Genomic DNA, 14,961 nt, shown 5'->3' with positions numbered 1-14,961 from the left:
GTAATCCTAATACAACGCATTGATGAATCCTTAATCAGTTTCAATGAAATATTAAAAACCTTTGAATATTTTAATCTTCAAGTTCTGAAGCATACAAAAAACTCAAAATATGGAAATCCCCCAAGCTACAATTGGGAAAAAATTACCTGAGCTAAAATATATGAGAGTTCCAGTGAAGCAACAAATTTTCCACAAGTCCTAAAGCGCTCTCTTTCGAAACCCCAATACATTCTTAGAATCCCTGCAGTGCAGAACATTACCTGACCCGCACGTGCAGGCGGCACTGGGAAGTGAGGAGCTGACTGTGAATGAAGGAAAGCTATCTGATGTAACCAAAAATACACAAACTCTGCTAAAGGAAAATGAAATAAGGTTGGAAAATGTTTACATCAAAGCTGCATTGGAAGATTTGAAACACAAATGTCAAGCTGAGTAAATATCTTTGAAAATACATGACAAAAGTATCCAAAGAAACACTATTTATGATCTGAACAATCAAATTTGGAGACATCAAATACACCAGAAGGATATGTTAAATTGAGTTACATTGTTGGCAACCCAAAGTGAAAGTTGGAAAATTCAACCAGAAATGCGGCCAGACACAACAGTGGGCAGAATACACACTCAAAGAAGTTGCAGCTTTGAAATAACTGAAGAACTAGTTGGCAGAGAAGACCTAGGAATAGTCTACATTCCAGGAGGAAGCCTGGAAGAGATACAAGAAAGATACAGAGCTGAAGAAAATGGTTGGACATTCAGAAGAAAACTTGGGAAAAGTCAATACATTTCAGAAGCTTTAAAAGAGATGAAAATTAAGAACCTAGAATTATTTGATTTATTATTGTCACATGTATTGGGATAGTGAAAAATATTGTTTCTTGTATGCTATACAGAGTATATTGTTCATAGAGTACATAGGGGAGAAGATTAGGAGAGGCTGCAGAATGTAGTGTTACAGTCATAGCTAGGGTGTGTAGAAAGACCAACTTTATATATAGGTAGGTTCATTCAAAAGTCTGATGACAGCAGGGAAGAAGCTGTTCTTGAGTCAGTTGGTACGTGATCTCAGACGTTTATATTGTTTTCCTGATGGAAAGAGGTAGAAGAGAGAATGTCCGGAGTGTATGAGGTCCTTGATTATGCTGGTTGCTTTTCCTAGGCAATGGGAAGTGTAGACAGAGTCAATGGATGGGAGACTGGTTTGTGTGACGGACTGGGCTATGCTCACAACTCTTTGTAGCTTCTTATGGTCTTGGTCAGGGCAATAGCTTCTCATACAAGTGTGCCAGAAGTGTAATTACAGAATGTGAGTTTGAAGGATAGTGCAGAGGAACTATGCTCTGTTAAAGGAAACCCGATCTGTGTAGAGGACCAAATTTCAAGTGCAGAAGACATGTTTGTAAAGGAGCATGAACACTGGGATATCACTCACAGGAAGGACAATACTTGGAACAGGATTCAAAATGCTTAACATGACGAGCTTGTAGAAACACACATTTCTTACTGGGCTTACCCTAGTCCAACGCTGGCATCTCCAAATCATGGCATTACTAATAGCCAGAGTCCCTGGACAATGGAGAAGGCACAGCTAGTAAGTAAAAGAAAAACAAATCTGCCCATATTTCTGCTGGCTAGTAACTACCACCTAAACCTGTGAGCATTAGTTAGGTACAAGATTGGGCTTGTTGTGATTGCAGCAGAGTCAAATAGTCTGCTGATTTGTAGCTCAAACTCCCCATAATGCAGAAGGAGGCCATTCAGCCCATGAAGCTGCACCAACAACAATTCACTTAAGCCCAAACCTCACGTATTTACCGGGACATGAACAGGCAATTTCGCATGGTCAATCAACCTAACCTGCACATCTTTAGAGTGTGGGGGGGGGCGGGTGGTAGTATTTTCCAGAAACGAGAGCACTTGGATTACACCAGAGTAACTATACTGAATGAGCAATAGAACAGGAGAAAAAAGTGAAATTAGTGTTGTACAACCAATTGTTAGAATAGAATTTAAAACTTGCCTTGACATTTTCCAGCCACCCAACTCTTAACAAAGACCCCTGGATCAGAACAGTTGGCCACATCTCACCTGCCCAGTGATTTGCTCCTCATACCCTAATCGGGAGGTATATGCATCCTCCGCCCTCACACAATCAATGGTATGCTGTCTATGTGGGGCGGTCCAACTGTGGGTTTGGAATGGTGTGGCAACCCTCTCCAACGGATGGCAATTCACCCTGGAAATAAAGAACGGAAATCACAAAAAAAACACTACAGCTGCCACATGGCCAGAATGTTTATCATGTTGTACAAAAACTTCTGAAGGATGTCACAACCTGCAGCTGTATTTGCAATATAACAAAAAGCAGTTGACCGAAAATACAGACAGCAGCACATCCCCAAGATCAAGGGAAAATATTTCTGACTCCACTAACCATTAGCATTAAGCCTAAAAACATTTTTTGAAATTCTACTGCAAATTCAAAAGGGACAGTACTGTGCTGGAGTCAGTAAATTCAAAGCACTCTCATGTTTAGAATTAACTGGTTGGTAATCACACTCACTGAGGCACGGTAGCACAGTGGTTAGCACTGCTGCTTCACAGCGCCAAGGACCTGGGTTCAATTCCTGGCTTGGCTCATTGTGTGTGGAGTTTGCACATTCTCCCTGTGTCTGCGTGGGTTTCCTCCAGATGCTCCGTTTCAGAATGTGGGAGGAAAGACGGCTGGTTAGGTGTATTGACTCGAAAAGGCACCAGACTGTGCTGACTAAGGGAATTTCACAGTAGCTTCATTGCAGTGTTAATGTAAGCCTACTTGTGACTAATAAATATACTTCAGAAAAAAAGGTGACCAAAGTGAAAGACAACAGAAAAGTTACCCAACAGGAGGACAGAGCACTGGTAACATTGATCTAAGGGAGAAACTTAATGGGCTGAACTTTCCCATCTCACCCACCATGGGAATTGTAGCAGGCAAGACAAGGACCATGCAAAGGTCTGTTGACCTCAGGCAGGATTTTCCAGGTTTGGGGCAAGCGTGACCAATATCTGATAATGCAGGGATAAAGCAGTGATTGCCATTTGGATGTGGGTTAATACTTTTTGAACAATTCACATAGAATAAACTTCTAATGGGTTTACTTTAGAAAATAAAGTTCATAATGTTCTTACCAAATTAGGGGCATTCCTCAAGATGATCATTTTTTCTTTTTAAGAAAAAGCATTGGTTTAAACTTAAACCAACATTTTGCAGAGTCCATGAACTTTGTCTTTCACCTTAGAGGAACCACGGATAAGCTGGACACTTCCCAGAGGTGGGGGAGGGGTAAATTAAATATTCTTTCAAGTGGCAGCTCAGTGATGTAATTCCCAACACTTTTGAGGCTCCTTAATGCATGGGGTGCGGAGGGGACAATGAGAACAGAGTTCCAGACATTTTAGAAATCGATGAAAAGATTTCCATAATAATGGTGTGACTGGAAATTTATTATCTACCTTAACAGATAATTGTCCATTTGCTCTATTCATACCTTTTCTTCTGCAGCGTTGCAAAATTCTTCTTGAATATCGGGCTAATTTGATTCAGAAGCTCCAACAGCGAGTGGCACAGCAGGCTAGGGCTGCCTGGTTTTGGGTTAAACAAATCCACAGTTGATCTAATTTAAAATAGATAAACAGCTTTCATTTGAAGGTGTTAGAAATATACAGGGTTGTTACTGTTAGTGCAATGTCTTGGATTAAGAAGCTAGGTCTATTAGAGACTAGTTCTAATAGATGGAATACAACAAGATCCATATGATAGACTTTTTTTCTTTTTAGCTCGCACCAAATTTCTTCATTCAGGAAATGCATGTTTATCAGGTTCAATCTGGAGAGAGGTGACACTATCAGCTCCCTTGAGGAAAGTCCCTCAACCTGCAACAGTCAAGTATGCACAAAGATACATAAAAGATGTTCTTAGTCAGCAACATTTCTAGGATGGTAATTAAATATATATTGCTACCTGTTTCAAGTTACTATCCATCCACATTGCCACCAGCTTAATTACCAGGTCCCATTGCCACTTTTGGCAATCCCAGAAGTGTCAATAGGGAAGGTATTGACAGAGGGAGGTTTGCAAAATAACTTTCCCCAATCTCCTGCTCCGTCCCCACAGAGTTACTTGAAGAAAATTTCCCATGGTTAAACAAACTCTGGGGAATAGAATTGCACTATCAAGGGTATGAAATGCATTAGGCAAAAATCTACCTGGAAAAATAAGTTCATGACACATGCAATCATTGAGGCAAAAAAAAAACAAACTGAATATCACAGAATTAATCATGCTTGATCAGTATGACGGAGTTTGTTGTTCAGGTAGCAGACAGTGAGTGAGGGCAGTGCAGTTGAAGTTGTACATATGGATTTCCAGAAGTTTTGTATGCCACTGTAAAGTCAAATGCCTAGGTGGCCTGTTTAGGTTTCATTTGCTGCTCCCCATTGCTGGGCAGCACGGGAGCAGTGGTTAGCACTGCTGCCTCACATGCCAGGACTCAGGTTCAATTCCTGACTTGGGTCACTGTCTGTGTGGAATTTGCACATTCTTGCAGTGTCTGGGTGGGTTTCCTCCGGGTGCTCCAGTTTCCTCCCACAGCCCAAAGATGTGCAGATTAGGTGGAATGGCCGTGGCAAGTTGTCCCCTAGTGTCAGGGGTCTAGCTAAGATAAGTGCATGGGGTTATGGGATAGGGTCTGGGTGAGACTGTGGTTGGTGCAGACTCAAAGGGCTGAAAGGTCTCCTTCTGCATTGTATGATTCTATGAATAGTCTGCTGCTTTCTCGATTTGGTGGGCATACGCACTGACACTTGAAAATTCAACAGGGATGATGACTGTTAATACAGAACTCAAAATGCCAGAAATACTCAGTTAATCTGGCAGCATCTGTGGGGAAAGGAACAGAGATAGCTTTTTAGGCTGATGGTCTTTTGGTGACGATGGGAACTGCAGCTTCCATAAAGAGAATTAGTGTTTTCTGCAAGACAGGCATTAAACAATGCATACAACACCAAACTAAAAAAAATGGATCGAGAGTGAAACAGAGAATACAAGACCTAACAGGTTCTATTTAGTGTACAGCTGCAGAGTTTGGCTGGTCACACCCAGGTAACTACTACTGAAGATTTCCACCCTGTAAATTGTGCTTTCAGATACTTTCTACGTAATCGCAGTAGCCAGGCAACCAGCAATCAGCAGTTTATTTTTAGTGTCAAAAAAAGCCAGTTGGTGATTTTTTTTCTATTAAGCTACTCTGGTGCAGCAAGAAAGGTCCGTTCTTATCTATGATTGATAAAAATGTAATGAGTTTTATGCTTTTTAACCATCTGGAAATGCTTAGTGGCTTCGTGTTACTACCAGAATATGGGACTTAAGGGCCTAATTTGTGAAAGCCTGAATAAAGAGCCTTTTGTGTTACACGTACTTGGTGGAGCAAGCTAGAGGGGGTCATATGGTCTACTTTTGCTCCCATTTCTTACATTCTAAGCCAAATCCAGAGAGAACTACTCAGTGGCTCTGCTTTCCTGAAAATTTACCTCAGGAACCATGTGGTTCTCAGTCTGAACCAGCAGCATGCTGCATCCCAGAGGATGTGCATGTGCTCAGGAGCCAATACTTTGCATGTTTCACAGAATGGTACCACAGTATTGGTCAGTCCAGTTATCATGGTGGGAATCACCATGCTGATGAACATTGTGACAAACAAATGCAGGTTGGGCTTAAAATAGATGACAATGTGCTGATGTTAATCAGTGCCTTTACTGGCCACCATTAGACTGATACCAGGCGCTGAAATCAAAGCGGGGGTGGAGGGAAGACACCCAAGGATTTCCCTTGCTCTTGGTTTTGATTAGCTTGCTGGTTTTGGGAGACATAGTCCAAAATCAATTATTCCAGTTGTCCGTTCGTTGGCTAATGGAAGGGAAAAGGATAGGGGTAGTTAAGAGAGATTTCTCTTCCCACCAATGTCCATTGCCATGAGCATTTCAAATTACACCCTGCACATAAGCATGCCTGGAAAGCTGCTGGCCAATCTCTGCCCAAATAGGAGGGGGCAGAAGCCCTGTCTGCAGCCATTTTGTGCTCATTCAAGTGTGAAATGGTTGCAGGGCACTTGGGAATCGGCAGGAATGATCGAAGGGAGGCCCCCCCCATCATCTGAACTATTCAGGCCATACTTGTTCCACTGTCACAATGTCACTGTGTTTGAAAGGAGATTGACAACTCACACAGATAAGCATTGGATCAAACGTTCACCTAGTAAAAAGCTAAGGTTCACAGAACACCTACAGTGCAGAAGTAGGCTATTCGGCCCATCGAGCCTGCACCAACAACAATCCCTCCCAGTACTTATTGCCATACCTCCACGTAGTTACTCTGCTAGTCCCCTTAATATCCAGGGGAAATTTAGCATCGTCAATCAACCTAACTTGCACACCTTTGGAGGAAATCTAAGCACGCAGAGGAAACCCACCTAGACACAGGGAGAATGTGCAAACTCCACACAGACACAGTGACCCAAGGCTGGAATTGAACCCAGGCCCCTGGTGCTGTGAGGCAGAACTGCTAACCGCTGTGCTGGGTTAGTGCACAAAGAACAGTTTTTCAACTGGAATATATCAGAGATTATAAAATATTCACAGGGTTTTGACTTGTGAACCACAGACACAATACAGCCATGCACAAGCTCCCTGCATCCCAATTTTGTACAATACTCCCCAGTTCACTGATTTCACAAATTGACCCTAGGTGATTAACTTTACTATTTCACATTTGAATACATTTGAGAACATTTTAACAAGTAAATCATCTGAAATCCCAAATGGTCCAGATCCGCCTCACATCTTTTTAAAAAGACCTTTGAGGTTTCCTGCATGAATGTATTTATTAGAAGCATCAAGCACAGGACTTGCACTCACTGGTTGATGTAGAAACCGCGTGTGGATGCAGTGATGCTGACGTGACGATCCTCCATTGTGATGATGTTGAAATACATCAGATCCCCACGTATTTTACGGTTACCAGGAGGAGGGTTCCAACCACTTGCTGTTAGAGACTTCAGACACTGCAGGGGCTACAGAGAAGGTACCCATTAGTGAACTCCACTCCTTATTCCATCCCCAGGGAAAAGACAAGCCAGTTAACAGCAATACATACCTTTGGACGGCACAGTGGTTATCACTGTTCCCTCAGAGCACCAGGGAGCCGGGATCAATTCGGGTCACTGTCTGTGTGGAGTTTGCACGCTCTCCACCCCACCTCCGTCTGCATGGGTTTCCTCCCACAGTCCAAAGATGTGCATGTTAGGTGGATTGTCTGTGCTAAATTGCCCCTTAGGTGTCAGAGGGGGGTTAGCAGGGTAAATTAGTGGGGTTGTGGGGCATGGCCTGGCTGGGATTGCTGTCAGTGAAGGATCAATGGACCAAATGGCCTCCTTCTGCATTGAAGGGATTCTGTGATTCCGGAATCAGATTCCTATCCATTTCTGCAAAAATAATTCCATGCTAGGATACAGACACTACAGTCACCATGATTTTTCAATTGTAGGAAGAATCCAGATGAATTCCAGCTTTCCAATGGCTGGCAGCGGAATCTTCTGGTCCTGTCTCAGTCCTGTGATGGTGATGTGTGTGCGTGTGCGAGACTGTTGGCAGGCCTGAAAAATCCTGCCTCAAAACCTAAGAAACACCAAGACTCTATAACACCCTTCACAGGGCACTTACTGTGAACATTGAACTAGGTTGATAAACAGCCATGTTTCCTGAACATTACAGCATCCTCTAACCATCCCCTATTTTGTCTAACTAGGCATTTCTGCACTATTTCAAATACAAAGGCGGCAGAACGGTTTTGAAGAGAGCAGCTCTTTCTGTTTGAATACACACATATTACTACTATGTGCTTCACAACACACCTTGTTATCTGTGGTTGGAGGCTGTAGGAACGAAAGAGGTCGATCTTTGGATCCTGGCAATATGTATTCTGGGGGAGAGCAATCAATAATCTCAAGTGGTTGATCCGAACAAGAACGTTTTTTCCTCTTTCCAGTTGTCGCTACATCTAGAGAGTAAATATGATATTAATTGAATGTTTACAGTACAGACGCAGCCTACTCAGCCCATCAAGTCAGTGCCAGCTCCTTGCAAAAGCAATATGGGTGCTCCCACTGCCCCACCCTTTCCAGAAAACCCAACAATATTTTTAATCTTCATGTCTTTATCCAATTTTCTTTTGAAAGCCATCACTGAATCTGCCTTCACCACATTCTCAGTCAATGCATTCTGCATCCTAACCACTCACTGTGTAAAATAATATTTCCTCAATTCATCACTGCTTTTTTTTGCAATCATGTTAAATAGACGTTTACTGAATCTGGACTCTACCAATGAAAACAGTTTCTTTCCATCTATTCTGTCTAGACTCCTCACGATTTTGAGCACTTTTATCAAACCCCTCACCATTCTTCAAAAGGAGGAAAAACCCCAGGTGCTCCAGTTCATTTATGTAACTAAAGTCCCTCAGGTCTGAAACCATACTCAATGTCCCTTGCATCATCTCTAAAGGCTCCACTTCTTTCCAATATGCGTGGCCCAGAGTTGAACTCCTGTTGAGACCAAATCAGGTTTAGAATGACTTCCTAGCTTTTGTACTCCATGCCCATTTTTATTAAGCCCTGGATCCTGTATACCTGTTAAGCAATCTCAGGATGCGGGCTAGGCCATTTAGAACTAAGATGAGGAGAAACTTATTCATTCAGAAGTAATGAACTTATGAAATTCTCTTCCACAGGAGGCTGGGGAGGTCAAATCACATTAAGGAGGAAGACGGAAAATTTCTAGCTTTTAAAAGGTGTCAAGGGGTATGGGGAGAGCATGAAAGTATAACATGGAAATAGATGATCAGCCATGATCCTACTGATTGGCCAAGCAGGCTTGAAGGGCCAAATGGCCTACTCCTGCTTCCATTTTCTACACTTCTCAATCTGCCCTGCCACTTTCAAAGGTTTGCGTACATATGCCCATCCCCTAGATCTGTTTCTTCACACACTTTAGATCAAATTGCCTTTTCTCATTCTTCCTGCCAAAATTTGTACCTCTCTGCAGTAAATCTAACTGTCACTTGTTTGCTATTCCACCAGCTTGTCTTTATCTTCTTGAAAAAGTCTATCACTATCCTGTTCATAGTTTACATTGTTTCTAAGTGTTACATCTTTTGCATTCACGTTTCTTCCCCCAAGAGGGGCTGGGTAACACTCATGTGTTTCCTTAAAAGAATGAGAACCTGATGTTGGGCCTCAGGAAGCAAAGCTCATACTGTTTAAAGTTATTACCTAATTTATGCCCAGTTAAAAAGAGCCATATCTTCAGGAGGAAGCCATCAACACTCATTTGTTCTTGCAATGAATGCTGTGGCATGCAGCTTTCAATTTAAGAATATTTGCCAAGTCCCTTGGATGTCTTTCAGTACAAAGAGCTCATTTTAAGACAACACACATAAATCATAACTTCAGCAGCAATCTCCTTGATTGACTGCGATTGCAAATTAATTTTCAAGATGAGGCCAGTTTGTGTTGTGGATATTCCAGATAAGCAAAGGGTATTCCATCACACTCCTGATCTCTACCTTGTAGATGGTGAACAGACTTTGGGGAGTCAGGAGGGGAGTTACTCTCTGCAAAATTCCCAGCCTCCTGATGTGTTCTGATAGCCTAACATCCAGGATCTGTGTTCCTGGGTATTAGTTCGAGACTGCCCAAATCCGTGGAATCATACAATAACAGCACTGAAAGAGGTTATTAGGTGCATTATCATTTTTTCCATTTCGATTCACAGAAATGTATAAATCATACCTCCAATATCTCCCTCAGAGATGCTGGTTAAGAAAGATGGGGAGTTGCACTCAATGCCATTGTAGGCAACAGCAGGATCCAGGCTCTTCAACAGATCCTGGATATGGCGAATGTGAATCTTTACCTCTCGGACAGTGTATGGTTCTGAAACAGAAAGGAAGTCACTTCAATGCTGTGCCAGAGCACAATGTCCGCTCCATTTGATACTATAAAGCTCTGGAAGGTGAAAAGCAATTTAAAAGGCCCAACACAATATGGATGATGGAAATCTGGAACTCCCCCCTCCCCCGCAATAAACAGAGGAGGCTGGTGGTCGATTGCAAAGATAAAAACCAAGATTGATAAATTAAAGGATTATGGAACCAAAGCAAGTTGATAGGAGTTGTGGCACATATCAGCCATGACCTAAACTAATGGTGCAACAGGCTAGAGGGCCTGACTAGTCTACCCTGTCTCCATGTGACAAATTAAAAGCTTGGTTGTAATCCTTGCAGCTTATTCACCAAATTTTTTTAAAAAACATTTTACAGCGTGTGAGCATCACTGGCTTGGCCAACATTCATTGCCCAGCCCTAATTGCCCCTGAGAAGGTGGTGACAGTGAGCCACCTGCCTGAACTGCTGCAGTCCACATGGTGTATGTACACCCACAGTGCTGTTAGAGGGGGGAGTTCCAGGATTTTGACCCAGCAACAGTGAAGGAACAGTGATATTTCCAAGTCATGATGGTGAGTAGCTTGTACTTCCAGGTGGTGGTGTTCCCAGGTACCTGCCGCTCTTTTGCTTTTAGATGGTAGTGGTCATGGATGTGGAAAGTGCTGCCTGAGGATCTTTGAGTTCATGCAGTCCGTCTTATAAATGGGACACACCGCTGCCACTGTTCAGAGTTCGAGGAAGTGCCAATCAAGTGGACTGCTTTGTCCTGGATGATGTTAGACTTCTTGAGTCTTGTTGGACCTGCATTCTTGCAAATTAGTGGAGAGTATTCCATCACACTCCTGATCTCTACCTTGTAGCTGGTAGACAGGCTTTGGGGAGTCAGGAGATTAGTTACTCTCCACAGAATTCCCAGCCTCTGAAGTGTCTGGTAGCCACAGTATTTATATGACTAGTCCTGTTCAGTCTTGAGGCAAATAAGAGTGGATAAATCCCCCAGACTGGACAGGGTATTCCCATGGACCTTGAGGGAGGCTAGTGTTGAACTTGCAGGGGCCCTGGCAGATATATTCAAAATGCCAATATTCACAGGGGAGGTGCCAGATGATTGGAGGGTGGCTCATGTTGTTCTGTTGTTTAAAAATGGTTCCAAAAGAAATCTGGGAAATTACAGACCAGTAAGTTTGATGTTGGTGGTTGGCAAGTTATTGGAAGGTGTGATAAGGGATAGGATCTACAAATATTTGGATAGGCAGAGACTTGTTGGGGAAGAGTCAACATGGCTTTGTGCATGGTAGGTCATGTTTGACCAATTAGAGTTTTGAGGAGGTCACCAGGAAAGTGGATGAAGGGAAGGCAGTGCATTTTGTCTACCTGGATTTCAGCAAGGCCTTTGACAAGGTCCCTCATGGGAGGTTAGTTAGGAAGGTTCAGTCACTAGGTATACATGGGGAGGTTGTAAATTGGATTAGACACTGGCTCAATGGAAGAAGCCAGAGAGTGGTTGTGGAGGATTGCTTCTCTGAGTGGAGGCCTGTGACTAGTGGAGTGCCGCAGGGATTGGTGTTGGGTCCATTGTTGTTTGTCATCTATATCAATGATCTGGATGATAATGTGGTAAATTCGATCAGCAAATTTGCTGATGATACAAAGATTGGAGATGTAGTGAACAGTGAGGAAGGTTTTCAAAGCTTGCGGAGGGATTTGGACCAACTAGAAAAATGGGCTGAAAAATGGCAAATGGAATTTAAATGCAGACAAGTGAGGTATTGCACTTTGGAAGGACAAACCAAAGTAGAATGTACAGCTAAATGGTAGGACTCAGAGTGCAGTTGAACAGAGGGATCTGGGAATACAGGTACAGAATTCCCTAAAAGTGACGTCACAGGTGGATAGGGTCATAGAGTGCTTTTGGTACATTGGCCTTTATAAATTGGAGTATCGAGTATAAAAGTTGGAGTGTTATGGTAAGGTTATATAAGGCATTGGTGAGGCCAAATTTAGAGTATGTGTACAGTTTTGGTCACCTAGTTACAGGAAGGATGTAAATAAGGTTGAAAGAGTGCAGAGAAGGTTCACAAGGATATTGCTGGAACTTGAGAAGCCGAGTTACAGAGAGAGATTGAATAGGTTAGGACTTTATTCCTTGGAGCGTAGAAGAATAAGGGGAGATTTGATAGAGGTGTATAAGATTTTGACGGGTACAGATAGAATGAATGCAAGCAGGCTTTTTCCACTGAGGGCTAGGGGAGAAAAAAACCAGAGGGCATGGGTTAAGAGTGAAAGGAGAAAAGTTTAAAAGGGAATATTAGGGGGGACTTCTTCACGCAGAGAGCGGTGGGAGTGTGGAATGAACTGCCAGATAAAGTGGTAAGTGCGGGGTCACTTTTAACATTTGAGAAAAGCTTGGACGGGTTCATGGATGAGAGGGGTATGGAGGGATATGGTTCAAGTGCAGGTCAGTGGGACTAGGCAAAAATTGGTTCAGCATAGACAAGAAGGGCCAAAAGACCTGTTTCTGAACTGTAATTTTCTATGGTTCTATGGTTTCTGGGTCAATGGTAATCCCCAGGATGTTGATAATGGCATTTCTATTGCCGAATCTCCCACTGAATTTCAAGGGTGATGGTTAGATTCTCTTGTTGAGATGGTCACTGAGGGGCATAAATCTTATTTCCCCACTTGTCAGCCCAAGCTTGGATACTGTTCAGGTCATGCTGCATTTGGACACTGCTACATTTTTCTGATTAACTTTAAAAAAAAATCAAACAAGCATTAATCATCTTCAGAGAGATTTTGTCACAGGAACAGGGAGAGTTACTCAAGTGCAAAGCTTCAACACTGAATTAGGAAACTCAAGGCAGTACTGTCCTTCCACATTAGAAGCACAGGTAAATATAGTAACACATATGGTACAGCACCCTATACACACTAGCAAAGTTACAAGTTCCATGTATCCTGGTCTGTAATGAGGTGATGGTGTTACAAACCCTTTGTAACAAAGTGCATGTAGGTAAAGCAGATGTGACACTCCTCACCACCAACCCCATTTTAACAGTATACCTTGGTCATAAAGCAGAATATTTTTTAAAAGGTTAGAAATGAGGAAGACGTAGAACACAGACGTATCTCGGCTGTACAGGGAGGTAGCTGGTACCAGTGCAGGACTCAGTGTCCAGACATATTTCAACTGAGGCTGAACATTGCAGGCAATAATCTAGAAGGGCTTTAAATGTATTTTTGGTTTCGTAATTGGGAAGGAAATAAGAGTGGAATAAGTTTCAAAGCTTGTTTAGGTGGAGGCTGCCTATAAGTATCAGCAGTTTCACCCCTTTGGGATGGGGATAATCTGCAGTCCAAGTCCAGTTGCCTTGGTACAGAATACTTTCAAGCAGGAGTTTTAACTGCCTGAACCTGTTGGTCACTAGGAATTAAAATCAAGTAGCTTTGTTTGGTTGAAGCAGGGCTACCACTGAGGTTCAGGAGCCTCATTTATATGCAAACCAGTGCAACATGAGCCCCCAGTGGCAACCTATTGAAAGAAATGGGCTCTCCTGGAAGATAAGTTTTCTACTTAATTTGCCGCCCTTCTCATACTCTTCCCTTCAAACACACAAAGTAGGAGAAATAGGCCATTAGGCCCACTGAGCCTGCTCTCCACCATTCAATAAGATCGTGGCTAATCTGTTTGTGTGGAGATCCACATTCCCTCTTGATTCCCTTGCTTAACAAATATCCATCAACATCTATGTCATAAAAATATTCAATCACCCCACTTCCACCACCTTCTGAGATAGAGAGTTCCAAAGTCACACAATCTTGGGAAAAAAATGGCAGGTGGGGGCAGACAACACAAAGGTCCGTTGACCTCGGATGGGATTTTTCGGTTTTGGGGCAAGCATGGGTGGAAAATTCCACCCATTCTCCTCATCTTTGTCCTAAACAGGTAGCCCTTAATTTTAGAACAATGTCCCCTGGTTCCAGACTCACCCACAAGAGGAAACATCCTTTCCACATCCACTTTGTCAAAATTGCAGAATGTGTTGCTCCTCATCACAACTGCTGCCTTCCTCGCACTCAGGTGGACTTTCAATTATATTTGGAAGCCTTGTCTTCACTCAATACTGAGCGAGCGATGATACCCTGCATGCCTGAGCTCGCCCCACAAGCAAACCCACTGACACCCATGTCCAGTGGTCAAGAGCTCCCTAGCAGCCACTCAACCTCTTATTAGCCCAATATGTTTTCCTCTGGGATGGACATGACCAGCTGTCTGTTGTGTTGCTGCTCCACTATCTGACTCAATGCGTAGCTGCAACGTGTAGCTGCACACTCCCACCAGATTTTCAACAGAGCTCTCTACGAGCTTTCAAGTTCTTTCACAATCTTAGCTGGACCTATTTGGGAATCAGGCAGATTTCCAAGACCAGCCTTCAGTTGAAGCTCAATGGGAAACATGGTACCACTTTTTTAAAAAATTGGAAACCCACGTACCCCTCCTCTGCTGGCGGAGAGAATGAGAGAGACTGGACCATGGGGAGAAAAATAGGGAGCCAAATGCAGTTGGGTAACACTGGACTGAAGCGGATTTTTTCCCCTCAAGCCAGATGGTAGTTTCCTAGTGGGATGGAGAGTGGGAGAGGCTAGAATAAAGGAAAGTGGATGGGAAAGAGCAGAAGGGATAGCGGTGGCACATTCCTTCCTGATGGAGAGGGGAACATGATGAAAGAAGAGTTGCACTGGATTAGGTAGAGTATGATATCCACCTCCACGGAGCTGACTTTCTTCAGCTGGGGTAAAGACTTTCTGTTCAACTGTACAGTGGGCTGGGAGGGATGCGGTAGGTGCTCAGTGGAGAGAAGGTCTGAAGTGTGCTCTTAGCAGAGGGGTTGGGATTGGCAGTTACGAAGCTGCAGTCACAA

The 14,961-nt window shown here is 43.1% G+C and overlaps 1 protein-coding gene across 1 annotated transcript in view; it reads right to left on the bottom strand.

Moving 5' to 3' along the window:
• Nucleotides 1–14,961, bottom strand: part of LOC145355808 (clustered mitochondria protein homolog) — a 75,363-nt gene that overhangs the window by 43,619 nt on the left and 16,783 nt on the right. The window contains exons 4-8 of the mRNA XM_080208198.1: nucleotides 9,885–10,028; nucleotides 7,950–8,095; nucleotides 6,955–7,109; nucleotides 3,531–3,656; nucleotides 2,089–2,236 (exon numbers count right to left, since the gene is read on the bottom strand). Of these exons, the coding sequence (XP_080064324.1) occupies nucleotides 2,089–2,236; nucleotides 3,531–3,656; nucleotides 6,955–7,109; nucleotides 7,950–8,095; nucleotides 9,885–10,028 (719 nt within the window). The remainder of the gene's footprint in view (nucleotides 1–2,088; nucleotides 2,237–3,530; nucleotides 3,657–6,954; nucleotides 7,110–7,949; nucleotides 8,096–9,884; nucleotides 10,029–14,961) is intronic.

Source organism: Carcharhinus amblyrhynchos, chromosome 20, assembly GCF_965287045.1.
Source record: "Carcharhinus amblyrhynchos chromosome 20, sCarAmb.v2.hapA, whole genome shotgun sequence".
NCBI lineage: Eukaryota > Metazoa > Chordata > Chondrichthyes > Carcharhiniformes > Carcharhinidae > Carcharhinus > Carcharhinus amblyrhynchos.
This window is presented reverse-complemented; position numbering and strand designations above follow the sequence as displayed.